A 15,012-nucleotide genomic window follows, 5' to 3' on the forward strand; every position below is an offset into this window, starting at 1 on the left:
ATATGTCAACACAGCCTTTGGCATTTGGGACGCACCATGATCTGGCAAGTGCAGCCACAATCCCTATCAGCGGGGAACACTGAAAGCAATTTGCTTCCATATGGCGAGGAGAGTATGACATGTTTACTCTTTTTTGCCCCAGGATGGTGTTAACTCTCTTGTTCTCTGTTATAATATAGCCCGCGGGGACTCCGTCCTCCTGGTATGCCACAGGTCATGATGCTTGTCCCCTCCGTTGATGGCATCATGCTGATTGGACCTGGCGAGAGGGAAATGGACAAGCACCTAGAGACTCTGTTACGACACACGAGGCTGAGAGAGTGAGAGGTGAGCTCTGCCCCCACCTTACCCTAGGTTCTCAGGCAGCAGCTTTTGGTGTCGCTCTGGCATTAGAGAGTACGGTCCCAGGAAGCAGAAGTGAAGGAAAGGGTAGTGAGGTGGGGAGAGAGGAGGAGCCCATACGATGCATCAGATGATAGATGTTGGTCTTGTGAGACCATCTTCTGAGATGCCTTGTACACGGCTTTCTCGGACAGTGCGTCTGCGAGAAGTAGGGAGAAACAGGTATCTGTTGGCTTCCACTGGGGAGAAGTTCGCTTCCCAGGGAGTTGCTTGCACATCACTTCCAGGTTGCTCATGCTGAGTGGGCCATGCATGTGGCAGCACCGACAGGGAGCTCTGGGGCAGGAAGCCAGAGGCGTTCCGCATGAGCGGGGGGCACGGGGGACAGGGACTCTGGGTGCCTCTATACGCTCCCACCAAGTGGGAGAGGGAGCTGACTGCCAGTCGTTGGTTAAGAGCTGCTGGGTCAGCAGTGACTCCCCAGCCCTTCAGGTCCGTGTGGGCAGAGCAGACTCCAGCAGCCAGAGAAAGCGCTCAGGGAGAGGGAAGCAGGGGCTGGCAGTTGGAAGCCTTTGCCTATAATACACATGAATGACCAAGGTGGGGGGTTCGAGGACCAGACACTGGCAGGGGCACTGAAGAGGGTCTGTCACACTCCCCCTCCTCGTCCTCTTCCCTTCAGGATTGTCAGGTTTTCAAATTCATCTTTTTCTCTTATGCAGCCCTCTGTTCCCATTTTGCACCTCCGAACACATCAAGGTGGTCATCAGAACAAGGCTCCTCGCTGGAAAGCAGTTGGGGGCTTAAAAGGTCATTGTTTTCTCTTGTTACCCAAAAGGCAGCCCTCTTTGGCTATTCTAGTAGATTCTTTTCTAGTCAGCTAGCTAAGTTTATTCCCCTTTTTCTGCCCCTGGAATCAGATGAGGATGCAAGCTTTGGGTGCCTGTGGGAACTCTGTCACCACAACTCCACAAGGGAGGTATTATCCCTGTGTCCCGGAGAAGCAGGTCTCGGAGAAGCTATGAGCTTGGTAACTTCTTCCCAAATCAAAATTCAGAATGCTTCTCACTGATTTTTGTACCCCTTCCAGCTGCGGGAGACAGTCTGGAGAATGTTTTTGGAGACTGTGTTTTCTGGGACACTTGAGTGGATTATGGGAAAATGGAACAGCACATTAATTTAGCTGAGTCCTGGAAGAGCAGGGACATAAGATCCCCACGTCTCCACATGTCCTAATCTCTCAGATTGTACTGAAGCTGTGGTAAACAGTTTAAGACCTTCTTGGGTATGACATGAGGCTTCCTCTTGGCTGTTTCTACCACTTCGTATTGAATGGAAGGAAATCGCTGAAACCCTCAAAACACAGTCTGGCAGGAGGTGAAATGCCTGGCTTGGCATCCTGCCCCCATCCCTCCCACACCTGCAGCTGGGACCATTTGGATGCCCTGCACCCTCCCCGTCTTCCGTCAGCCTGAGCTCACAGTTCCCACTCTGGGCCCAACTCCAAAATGAGAGCCCTCCTACAGCCTTACATGGCCGGGTCTCCCAGGTGAAGTAGGTACAAAATTAACAACATTCACATGCATTTGTTTCCAGGCATTTGTACAGAAGAAATGTGCTTTGGAGACTTTCATCTGTAGGTTCCAGTGAACTGGGTATTATCTGGTATGTACACAGAGGCAGCAAAATATGGAATGTGCACATGGGATCTCCCTGCCAGAGTAGTAGTGGAACCTACTGCTGTTAGCATACAGATCTTCTGCTACTTACAGTGGGGTTAAGTCCCGATAAACCCATGGTCGTTTGGAAATACCCTGAGTTAATGCATCGAACCTACAGAACATTGTAGCTTAGCCTGGCCTCCCTTAAACGTGCTCAAAGCACTTATATTAGCCTATGGTTGGGCAAGATCATCTAACATATAAAGTCTAGTTTATAATAAAGCATTGAATACTGCATGTAACTTATTGAATACTTACCGAAAGTGAAAAACAGACCGGTTGCATGGGTACAGAATGATTGTAAGTGTATCGACTGTTTACCCTCACGATCGGATGGCTGACTGGGAGCTGCAGCTGGCTGCCACTGCCTCACATCCCGAGAGCGTATCATCCTGCGTACATCTAGCCCAGGAAAGATCAAAATTCAAAATTTGAAGTACGGTTTCTATTGTACTGACCACATATCGATTTCATACCATTGTAGAGTCGAAAAGTTGTAAGTCAAACCTGCGTAAGCCTGTGACCATCTGTATGCACCTTGAATTATAAATGGGACCACAGTTAAAGCCCACCAGGCAAAATGCAGCCATGCCTTCTTCCTGCCGGGAGTGTACATAACTGAGGGGGACAAGACCTGTTTCACAATACCATCTTAGTTTTCTTTCTTTTTTCTTCAAGGTAGATATACTTTATATATTAAACATGCAGAAATATGTTCTTCCACATCTTTCTTGAAACCTGATTTTATGTATCTATACATATTTTTATTTTTTACCCATTTTTAACAGAAACATGAGCACTCAATCTATTCCACTTTTCTTTCTTTCTTTCTTTCTTTTCTTTTCTTTTCTTTTCTTTTCTTTTCTTTTCTTTTCTTTTCTTTTCTTTTCTTTCTTTCTCTCCTCTCCTTCTCCTTCTCCTTCTCCTTCTCCTTCTCCTTCTCCTTCTCCTTCTTTAGAGAGGGAGAGGTGGGGAGGGGCAATGGGAGGTGGGGAGAGAGAATCTTAAGCAGACTCCATGCCCAGCGTGTAGCCCAATGTGGGGCTCCATCTCACAACCCTGAGATCATGACCTGAGCCAAAATCAAGATTGAGCCACCCAGTCATTCCCCACTTTTCTCTTTTTTTATAAGAAAGACAAAGTGCATGTAATGACAAATGATTCATAGCCTTTGTGTTGAGGAACAATAGAGAGTGGCGGGGACTATGGCAAAGTGGAGAGCACAGCCTTAACTGAAGGCAGCAACCCCTTTTCAATGCCAATCAACTGTTGGCACAGGGAATACAGGCCCCATGCTGCCAGGTTTTCCAAAAATTTAAAAAGAAGCCAGAAATCTAGACTTTAATGTAAAATCACCTAATTATCCAATACTGCTAGCTACTTTAATTTTGAGCTTGGCACAAGACAAGTTGAAAAAAACATACCCGTAGGCCAAATTGAGCCAGTGGCCACCAGTTCACAACCTGTGGTTTTAACACTCAAATAGAACCACAGACCTATCAGACCATTGTAGTTGACATAGCTCTTTCTAAGCAATGTAGAAATAAATTCTAAGTTTGAGTTCAAAGGAGGTCAATTACATCTCCAGTCGATGTGATACTTTACAAGCAATAGAGAAATAGAGAACTAAGAAAGCAAATTCCCTATGGTTAGAAATTCGTACTAAAATAAAGTATTCCAGCACAGAACGGCTGCTAGTGGGAGAGGATTCATATTCACAGAGAGTACGAACAGATGAAGAAAGAAACCATGAAGCAGACGATTTTGTTAGAACGCACTTTGCTTTGTGTATTAATTCCACGTGGGGCCATCCTAGCTCCAGAGCTACTTTGGCTGCTGGTGCCTCAGCCTCTTGAAGGCTGGGTTTCGGATGTCGTCTCTCTTGCATCACACCCTTGCCAGAATCTCACCACCATCATTTATAGAAGCGAACATGCAAATGAGCATTATCTTGCATCAGACATGCTACTAAATGCTGCGGATCTCAGAAACATCTTCATCCTCCAGCAACTTATAGGAAAAGCTCTTTGTCATCTTCGTTTTACAGATTTTCCCACATTTCATATAGCTCATTAGTAACAGAGCCAGGATTCACCAGGCGGCATGATCCTAGAGCCCCAGTTCGTAATTCCTGCCTTCTCTGGGACCTCTTGTTTGTTAAGGGATCTGCTTCTCTAGTGATAGGGAATTCACCACCTTTAAGGATCTTCTGCAACACTGGAAGACCTTTCCCATTCTCTCCTCTTATGCATCTTCCTCCTTGGCTCTGGGACTTGTCAATCTGTCACTTACTGGATAGTTAACTTGGTAAATTGCATGGCCTTTCTGAGCCTCAATTTCTCCATCAATAAAATGGGGACAGGAGGGAGATGGCTGGATCAGATTTCTCAGGGTTCTATCCACTGTAAATGTTCCAGGATTCCAAATGCTCAGAGAATACCAGTGATTTCAAGGCCACATGCATACCCATCAATTGGCATGTCATTGAAGGTCTTGGCTCTGTAGCGTTACCCTGCCCGCCATTCCACTCTCCAACCCAGGAAGTCTTTAGCCATTTGCTGCTTGAGTGTGCATCTCTAGGATTAGGGCCTTTTCCCTCCTCTGAATCCCCTGCAAACTCTCCTTGGACCCAGAGGCTGGGTGAAGTTCACTTTCATCTCCAGGCCATGCTGCTCTCTTCCCATTCTGAAGCCTGTTCACATGAATCCCAGCGAAGTATAGATCCCGGATATGCAGCCTTTGACAGGGGACAGAGCATTGTGGAGTGCAAGTTTTCTTATTGACAGACTCACAGCCACTTACTTGCCCACGTCAGGACCATCATGTCCACTATACAGATGAAGAAATTAAAAAACCAGAAAACGACAGGATCCGCCCAGCTTTACTCTGCAGCCCAGGCCAGAACTGGACTGGAAACTGAGCTCCTGACCACTGGCTGGAGCCCTCATTGGCCGTGCAGGCATTAACCCTTTCATGCCAGGGTGCTGCGTGTCTCCAGTGGGTCTAACCGCCTTGTCCTTGGGCCCGTAGTGTGACTGAGTGGTGCAGAGCACAGGTGTCGGCACCTGTCCCGCATAGGCTGGGCATGTTTTAAACCTCGGCTTCCTCATGTATGAAATGAGGATCATTGCAGTCCTGCCTTTCCAGGGCTGTGGCGGGGATTAAGCAAGATAACACAGGTATAGGTATCCCCTGCTTTTCAAAGGTTCATGTTTTGCTGCTTTGCTTTTATGAAAGACCTATGGGAATACCTGTTCTCTGTAACTGAAAGAAATCCGAAGAGGATTTTCACTTTTGCAGAGAAAAGGGGCAAAGTGAAAATAGTGTTCAGTGTTTTGCAGGCAAACTGTTATAGATGCAAGCAGTGGGATCAGCCCCCACAAACATCTCAGCATCAAGCTGCCCCCCACTTTGGACTGTGTCTGTGAGCATCTGTGCTTTATCTCAATTTATTTTGGGTATCGTTAGCAAGATGTGTCCTATGGTATTAGAAAAGCCTAAGAGGGGTTATTTTTTGGGGTCTGGGAACTCTCAAACATTTTTCCATATAAATTAATGGTAATTGCTTCTTTGCTTTACACCATTTTGGCTCCTCAAAGATTTTGTAGGAATGCTCTACTTTCCAACGTTGAGGGAAACCTGTAAAGCATTTATTTAGCACAGGGCCTGGGAGATAATCAGCACTCAGTAAATGTTAGCTACCATGTCCATCCCCATCCCATCTCTGGGCGCCTAACTCAAATTACTAGAAATGCAAACCAGGAACTGAGCACCGTGCCATAGCCCACTGTGGCCACTTGGTGCATCAGGAAGAGAGGCCCCTGGGACTTGCCAGGTTTCAGAACTGTGCAGGTCTCCGTGGACCTCTGTGGTGCCTCCTCGCACCCCCAAATCTTGCCCTATTGTGTCTGCTAGTAATCATAATAAAAAAAGCCATCATTTGAGGGTTTAGCCCGTGCCAGGCCCTGTGCTAAGCTCTGTACACGTGGGATATAGTCACACACCCGGGATAGCTTTGGGAGGCTGAGCCTGGTTCACCTCTCCTACATCACCCCAGTGCCTGGAGTGGTCTCGCCTGAGACTGTGCTCCTTCATTCACCCAAAGTTTATTGGCACTTCCTTCCACTTACTATTTTGTTAGCCAGATAACAAAATAAATATAAATTCTCACCCTCCTGAAACTTACATTCCCGGCAGGGGGTAGAAGGGGAAGGCAAGTTATAGAGAGGGAAACCTTGGAAATACTCGATACATTTAAATTTTTTGTTAGGATTATTTTTGCTGCATGTGTTTATATGTATCACTGTACCCCTCAAAATGGGGTCACTTCTGTGGGGTTCGTGTGTCAGGCGTGCAGGGCAGGCAGAGCAGTCAGGAACTCAGCCCTGCTGTGTGATCTTGGACATTCGCTCCATCTCTCTGAGCCTCAGTTTCTTAGTCATTTAAGGAAATCACAATGACTCCAGCCTCCCTAGGCCGTTGAGAGAATTCCATTGGCCCATGAAAGGAGAGCGCTTCGTCTGCGGGGCAGCCCCGACTGGGACAGACGTTAGGGCGGGAGGGAGACACGTTAGGGCGGGAGGGAGACGCGTCCGGTTTACCCAGAGGAGCGCGGGCGCGGGGCTTTTCTGGAAGGTTACATAAGACCCTCGGGGTGGTGGCCGCGGCCGGGAGCGCACGTCCGTCGAAGAGGGAAAGGGGTGTGGGGACGGCGGCGGCGGAGGGGACCCCCGGGGCGTGAGTGCCGCGCCTCGGGCAGAGGTGGGCGCGGCGCGGCGCGCGGGCAAGCGCAGGGCGCGGCGGAGTCGGGTTTCAGAGCGCGAGTGACTCAGGGGAGCCGCGAGGCTGCCCGCCGCCGCCGCTGCCCAGCGCCGCCTTTGTTCGCCGCAGGAAGGGCGAGCGGCGGCCAGAGCGCAGCCGGGCGCACAGTGCCTTCGGGGGCTCGGCAGGCCTGCGAGATGGCGCCAAGGTAGGACTCGCTTCCCCGCGCCCCGGCCCCTCGGCCCTCCCGCCCGCCTCACCTTCTCGCCCCCCGCCACTTCTTGCAGGAGGAACGCGCGCGGCTGGCGCCTGCTGTTGCTACTTTCGGTCTCCGCGCTTCTACCCGCTGTTACCCGGACCCGCTCCGCGACAGGTAAGCGACCTGGCCTGACGGTGGCACCGGCTGCGTCCGCGCCCCGGGGAAGTTGGTTTTGGCGGCGGGCGTGCCTGCGGTGCGCTCCTCATTCCTGGACTTAAAAGGGAGTCCTCGCGGCTCCGTGCGCACTGGCGATCCCGCCGCTTCCCCGGGCGGTGCAGGGGATGCGAGGGGCGACCGGGAGCCCCTGCCCCGCCGGGCGGGCGGCGCGCCGTTTGGGCACTGTGGAGCTAGGCGCGGCCCCTCGGATCCTGGGCACAGAGGGACTTTGGAAGCACAGTGACAACGCCAGCGGCTCTGCGGGGACAGTTAGCTCCAGCTCACCCGGCGCCCGCGCGCAGGTTGTGCGAGCTGGCTGGTTCATTTTAAGGGCAAGTCTGGTGCCCTCTCTGTACACAGGTGCGGGAGCGTGACCACCAGCGGGGACACCTGGCGCCTTTGCCGCGCAAGAAATAACGGGACTGAATTACCTCGATGCCTAACTTAGTCCTAAGTTACCTAGGGGAGTCCCATCCATCCTGGGCAGTGGCGCCATGGGTGATGAGAGAGCTAGGGGCGGGGAGCCAGGGGATCTGGTCTCTTCTGTTCCCTGAGCCTCAGCTTCCCCACCAGAATCCAGAGGCGGATGGATGACTGGTAGGGTCTGAGTTAAAACAGATTTTGGTTAAGGTGTGTGTTCAGGCTGCCTGTGCTTGAATTGTGGCTGAGTTACGTGACCCAGCTCAGGACAATGAATTTCACCTCTCTGTGCCTCAGTTTCCCCTAAACGGGAATAATTAGACCACCTTTCCTCCTTAGGATGCTGTGAAGATTAAAAGAGGTATTAGAAATAATATGCTTTTTGCACTGTGGCCCATACTAGGCACAAAGTGATAGAACTTTTGTGTTGACCCTTGGAACAACCGTGTGAGCAAGCAATGCAGGCAGTTGACAGAAGAGGATACTGAGGATGAGAGAGGCTTAGGAAGTGGCCTGTCCCAAAGGCGGGACTTGAGCCCAGATCCCTGGGCTCCCATCCTTCCTCCCTCAGCTCTTTCTCCTTGCCGGGTTGCAGAACTACGTTGACTCCACAGTAGCCTCCCACCCCTTTTGGATTGAGAAAATCAGTACTTAGCCTCAATAGAGTAAGTGTGTGAGAAAGGGCAACAACCTCTGTCCCTTTGAAGGAAACTGATGATTGAGGGTGGCCTGGGTTAACTCTTTGTGTGCCAGAGGAAGCCTCGGACAGCCTAGACCATTGTCTTCTTGGAAGCAAGACCCAAAGTCAGAGGCCACTTTTTCCTGCCAGAGCCTCCAGCCTGGCCTTTCTTGCAGATCAAAGGGCAGCTGGAGCACAGTTTTGGCTTCTCAGCACCGTGGCCCATGTCGAAACGTTGCAATTTTGCATGTGATAGAGGGTACTGCCAGCTCAGCGGCAGAGGGCAGCTTCGTGTTTCATGGTAGTTTGTGAATTTTGCTGTAACCCCACCTCCAAAAAGGAAGACGATTCTGGGGAAAGAGACTTCGGTGTTTCTTTCTTCTCCTGTGTTTGAAGGCCGGACCCCTTGATGTCCAGTCAGTTGTTAGAACAACACAGAGGAAGTCCTGTTCCCATCCATAACGTAAAAAGGGAGTGCCAGGAAACCCTCAGGAGCTGAAAAGGGCAACGAAAGGGCCATTTGCCACTGATGGGTATTCAGGGTCCCTCTGGGCCTCTGCAGAGACTCTTCCTAGATGTGTGAAATATGGTCCTGCAAACCAAATTTTGCATGCACTTTAACCAGGCTAAAACTTACAAACCACTTTATACTTTCGGGTGGACGTGTGAACAGGTCTGGGTTACCTTCATCCGTTCTCAGAATCACTCCAAGAGGCAGGGACTGGGACTGTTATTATCTCCGGGCTTTAATAAGGAAACCAAGGCCCAAAGTCTCAAGGCTTCCCAGCTCCTGAGGGTTTCCTGGCCTGCCCTGTTTAAAGAGACCCTGGTCAATGAGACCCTGTCTCCCACACCGATCCTTGTGCCCCTAACGCATCATGGCCGAGCCAGTAAAGTTCCAGTGCCATTGGAATACCTGCTATTTTAGCAGATAGGGAGGTGGTTTTGGGGGCAGGGGCAGTGGCTCCACAAGTAATTTGTTCCTGCTAATAAAATCCTTATACGTGCAAATTATTTACATTTCTTTAAACTGTTTTACCATGAAATGTAACATCCATGCAGAAAAGTGCACACAGAAAGTACAGCCCAATGATTTATCAGGGAGCAAACAACCATATATCCCGGGTCAAGAAATAGGATAGCCCCAGATGCTCTCTTGTGCCCCTTGGATGTGATTATTCCCTCCCTGCCCTCAGAGGTCACCATCACCTTGACTTTTATGGTGATTGCTTCCTTACTTTTTAGAAATAACTTTAGTACCTAAGCATGTATTTCCAATTTTTACAGTTGCATTTGACTTGACTTTGAACTTTATACATGGTGTCTTTCACTGAATATTATTAAGTTCTGAGCTTCATTTATGCTGTTGTATGTGGCTGTAGTGAACTCATCTTTGTCGCTGTATAATTTCCCGCTGTATTAATATGCTGTGCATTATCTGTCCATTTTTCTCCAATGACATTTGGGGCGTTTCTATTTTGGCAGATACAGTGGGGTGTCTCTGAACATTGTCGTATGTGTGTCTTGGTGCACATCGGCATGTAGTCCTGTCGGTTCCCTATCTAGGGGTGGAGTGCTGGGTAACGGGCGGGGCGGGGGGTGGCAGCTCTTCCAGCTGAACAGACAGCCCCAGCCCGTCTTACTCCATGGTTGTATGAGGCACACGGTCGCCAGCCTGGTACAAGAGCTCCCACATCTTCAAATCCCCACCAGCACTTGGTCTTGTCCCTGGGCTGAATTTCCGCCGTTCTAATGAGTACATAGTAAAATCTGACTGTAGTCTTAATTTATGTTTTCCTGATTATTAAGTTGATTGCCTTTTCATGTATTTATTGGACCTCTGGTTACCCTGGTTGATTTTTCTTTTCTTGTCTTTTCTTTCCTTTTCTTTTCTTTTCTTTTTTTTTACTGCGGTGAAATTCACATAACAGGAAACTAGCCACTTTCATGTGTACAATTTGGTGGCAGCTCGTACATTCATACTGTTGTATAGCTATTTCCTCTGTCAAGTTCCAAAACATTTTCATCACTCCAAAGAGCAAAAAGCCTTATTTCCATTAAGTGGTCACCCACCATTACCCCCGTGCTCACCCCACCAGCCCCTGGCAACCATGGATCTGCTTTCTGTCTCTATGGATTTGCCTGTTCTGACTATTTCATATAAATGGCATCATATAACCTGTGCCTTTTGTGTCTGGCTTCTTTCATTTAGCGTAATATTTCTGGGGGTCATCCATGTTGGAGCAGGTGTCAGGACTTCATTGCTTTTTATGACTGAGTAATATTCCAATGCATGGATAGACCATCGATTGATGGGGACATTTGGGCTGTTTGCTCCTTTTAGCTATCATGAATAGTGCTGTTGTGAACGTTTGTGTACAAGAATTTGAGTACTTGCTTTAATTATTTTGGGTATATACCTAGAACTGCTGGGTCATGTGGTCATTCCATGCTGAGGTTTTGTAGAAATTCCCAAACCCTTTTCACAGGGGCCGTACCATTCCACAGTCCCACCAGCAGTGTGCAAGAACTCTGATTTTTCCACAACCTCGCCAACACTTCTTATTTTCCGAGTTTGTTTTTTTTTTTTAAAGATTTTATTTATTTATTTGACAGAGATAGAGACAGCCAGTGAGAGAGGGAACACAAGCAGGGGGAGTGGGAGAGGAAGAAGCAGGCTCATAGCAGAAGAGCCTGATGTGGGGCTCGATCCCAGATCGCCGGGATCACGCCCTGAGCCGAAGGCAGACGCTTAACCGCTGTGCCACCCAGGCGCCCCTAATTTTCCGAGTTTTAATTACAGTTATCTTAGTGGGTGTGAAGTGGTCCCTCCTTGTTGTTTTGATTTGCATTTTCCTAATGACTAATGACGTCGAGCATTTTTTCATGGGCTTATTGGCCATCTGCAGATCTTCTTGGAGGCCAATCTGAATGCTAATTGGAGCCAGTTTGGGATTTTCCTCCAGCCATCTCACTCTCGCTCATGGCCGTCTGATGTGCTTTCCTGAAGGAGAGAGGAGTGGGGAGGGGTCACACCTGAGATTTCCTGTCTCTGGCCCTTTGCCTTCCCCGTGCCGTGGCCTGTAGCGAGCTACCGTTGCTCATGTACCATCGGGAGTTGTGATGAAGATAAATGATTGTAGTGTTTTAATGACGGGCTGAACTTCTCGGTTCTGTAGCAAGTGGGGAATGCCCAACCAGCATCCCGTGCTGCCCGCGTGTTTTACGGCAGAGCATGGGCTGAGAACTGGCACGCGGAGCCCCTCACAGCTTCCCATGTCGTGTTGGGGTTTTATAGCCTCTTTGACTTTGCACAAGATGTGAACTCCTCTCCCTGTCTAGAGCACACTGCCTTGCCCTCTGTTTCTCTTTAAGGCCTAATGCTCCCTACCAGCTTACAGGGCACCCTGGGAGAGACATCTCTCTAGGTGAGCGCTCTCATCGCTGAACTCCCCATGACCTGCGTCTGTCTCTCCCGGCGCCAGCCACTGTCCCCCCTCTAGGAATCAGTATGTTTGTTTATTTCTCTTTTCCGTGGGAGCATTTCGAGGGTATGGGTCATGCCTCGTTTGTCCAGAGTTGGCCACTTGGACTTTTGTCATTATTTTGTCATTATTATGAACAGTGCTGCTGGGACCATCTTCGGACAAATGGCCTTTGTTTTCCTTTTGATTGTTGTTGTTGTCGTTTTTTTTTTTACTAGATTTCCCTAAACAGACTTGCCCATCAAAGAACAGAAGTAGTTGCATAATTCTTATGTATTTAGATGGATCTGTCTTAGATAGAGATTTAACCATTCTCCTTCCTACTTTGATTGCTCTCACTGGGTTCTTACTGTACCTAAGAGGGGGTCATGCCCCTTGCTGCAGAGGGCCCTTTGTGGCCTCCCAGTCTCTCCGGTCACACAGAGCCCCTACTGGCTTGGGCTCACAACAAACCACTGGTAGCTTGTGGAATAAGATATGTGATGACTCACCTCTGTGTCTCTGCCTAGGCCGGTAGCTCTTTGAGGATACCTTTCTTCTTGTCTGCCTGGCAGCGCACGATTCATCCTTTACCCATCTTCTCTGGGAAGCCCTCCTCCACCAGGCAGGTTGCATGTCTTTCCTCTGGGCTGACACTGTCTATCAACCCATCCCTCAGTCACAGGGCTTCTCAGATGGACGGTGACCACTGATGATTCGTCTGCCTTCCCTACTACGCAGGAATCTCCAAGAGGCAGGGACTGGGCCTTTCCAACTCTGAATCCTAGAACCTAGCTCAGGGCCTGGCCGAGTGAGCACTCAGCAAACTCTGTCAGTGACTCAAAGAGGGAATGAATGGGTAGGTCCAGCTTGTTGCCTGGAGAGTGTGTGCCAATTTACCATGTCAATTGTAATTGTAATTCATCTCCATTCTTCTGCAGCTCTGCCAACTGTGGGGTGATCATGGCTGAGTAATAAGGGTACGTTATGGGGCTTTTCGGTTTTTTTCCTTTAGTAACTTTAATAACTAGTTAGGAATTTATGCTGATGTTATTTTGCTCTTTATCTTCTTTTCATTATATGTAATTGCATAAACAATTTGTTGTCTAGTTTATGCCTACTCATCTTATTCCTGATGTCCTCCATTTGTCAAAAGTTGTACATTTGTCTTTTCTCTATTCACTAAATATTGAGTTTATTTTCAAGGTTTCTTTGAATGTCTACAGCTTGACCTACTTAAAATGGACCATAAATTAAGTTAATTACGTAGATTACATAGTATGTAATTTAAAGTCAGTTTTTTTTCAAAGTGGTACCCAGGATTCCCCAAAATACTAATTAAGATGTGAATGATTTACCCATTGTTGTATTGCTTCTGGGGTATCGTATAATTTTTTTTCTTTAATGATGAAAATTTTTTTCTCAAATCTCTACTATTGGTCCCTTCTTGTGCTTATGTGCCTATCTCTACTATTTTAAAATCTCACATGGTCTTGATAATCACTGCATTGTAATATGTTTTAAAATCTGGTAAGGGAAGTCACCCCTGTCTCGTTCATTAGGCCATATATTTTTTGGTACAGATTGATTTATCACAGAATTTTCACATGATATGATTGGGTAGTGGGAGTGTTGGAGTGGGGATGGGCGAGTGAGGGTTATCAAAAGGGAGGAAATCTTATAATAAGATTCAGTTGAAGACACTAATGTGCAATAAGGAGAATGGATGAGCAAATAAGGTTTCGAAGTCAGAGCAGCAGGTCATGGGGCCTGAGCTACTACTGTCGACAGAGAGCACAGGGGAGTAGAGATGCTTCAGAAGTGTTGGGAGGAGCAGGTTTGCTGACTGACCACCTTCCTCTGCTTCACCCCAATTCAAGAGAGAAAAAGTCTAGGGTTAGAGTGGAACTTGGACGAATGTCCAGACCTATTATTGGGCAAGCTTTAATGAGGGAGGTATGAGACTGGAGTCACCTAATGAGTGCATCCCACCCCTTATCCCCATTAGAACTCAACTCAACCCAACCTAATCTAATACAACCCAACCCAACCCAACCCAACCCAACCCAACCCAAGCCAATCCAACCCAATTTTATCCAATCCAATTCATTTTGCACTTGTTGTGTAGCATGGATGACTTGAAGGATTGGACAGGGAAGAAAACTCTTCTGAGGGTCCTGGTATCTCCTTCAAATGAGCAGGATCCCCGACTTCAGGTATTAGGAGAGTCCCTTCCTGGGTTTGAGGGATTTGGCTAGAGTCTCATTTGCAGGGAGCAGCCTTGCCTTCAACATCTCCGGAAGTCACCCTTCCATCACCGAGGGACTTAAATGGGGCCCAGCTTGAAAGCCCCCTCTACCACTAGGAGGGCTTTTTCTTTTCTTTTCTTTTCTTTTCTTTTCTTTTCTTTTCTTTTCTTTTCTTTTTTCTTTTCTTTTCCTTTCTTTTCTTTTCTTTTTAAGATTTTATTTATTTATTTGACAGAGAGAGACACAGCCAGCAAGAGAGGATACACAAGCAGGGGGAGTGGGAGAGGAAGAAGCAGGCTCCCAGCAGAAAAGGGAGCCCGACGCAGGGCTCGATCCCAGAACCTTGGGATCACGCCCTGGGCCAAAAAAGACACTTAATGACTGAGCCACCCAGGCGCCCCTAGGAGGGCTTTTTCAACTAGTCTTTCCACAACGTGAACATCTGTTGAAGTCTTTGAAAAACTGTCTGCCCTGTTCTGTGTTCTGACTACTATATAGATGTATAAATTTATAACATTTCTGTCTTCTTCCCATACTTCTTGATTGCCTGCTCTCGTGGAGGCCCTCTGGGATGGGTGGTGGGTGACTAAGAAGATGCATTGGACCGAGTGCCCATCCTAGATGCCTTGTAGTTCAGTAGTGGAGACCAGTGTGCAACAGCCGGCTTAACAGCTGGGGAGCTTATCCTGTGTGTCCTAACGCAGGTGCAAGCAAGCCTCTGCACTAGCAAAGTAAGGATGTCTATTTCCACCAGAAGATGGGGCGGGCAGGTGGAGGGAAGCAGGCTTTGAAAAAGGAGCTTTATTTTTTCAATTACGTTAAAAATTTGATGGTAAAAGTAACAGTCATTGTAAAAATCTAGGGTGGGGGAAGGAGTTTACAAATGACACATATTATATCATGACTCAGAAATAAATGCTGCTAACATTTGGTGGACAATTTTTCAAAGTTATTTGCCTAA

The 15,012-nt window shown here is 48.1% G+C and overlaps 1 protein-coding gene across 4 annotated transcripts in view; it reads left to right on the plus strand.

Moving 5' to 3' along the window:
• Positions 1-6,978: 6,978 nt before the first annotated feature.
• The window catches only part of COL15A1 (collagen type XV alpha 1 chain), a 100,905-nt gene continuing 92,871 nt past the window's right edge, over positions 6,979-15,012 (plus strand). The window contains exons 1-2 of one of the 4 annotated variants that reach the window (XM_040631657.1): positions 6,979-7,032; positions 7,112-7,197. In XM_040631657.1, coding sequence (XP_040487591.1) covers positions 7,022-7,032; positions 7,112-7,197 — 97 coding nt within the window. In that variant the 5' untranslated portion in view covers positions 6,979-7,021. The remainder of the gene's footprint in view (positions 7,033-7,111; positions 7,198-15,012) is intronic. The other 3 variants (XM_040631658.1, XM_040631656.1, XM_040631659.1) reach the window with 3 other exon arrangements.

The sequence above is a fragment of the Ursus maritimus genome, unplaced genomic scaffold, assembly GCF_017311325.1.
Source record: "Ursus maritimus isolate PB19 unplaced genomic scaffold, ASM1731132v1 scaffold_17, whole genome shotgun sequence".
Classification (NCBI taxonomy): Eukaryota; Metazoa; Chordata; class Mammalia; order Carnivora; family Ursidae; genus Ursus; species Ursus maritimus.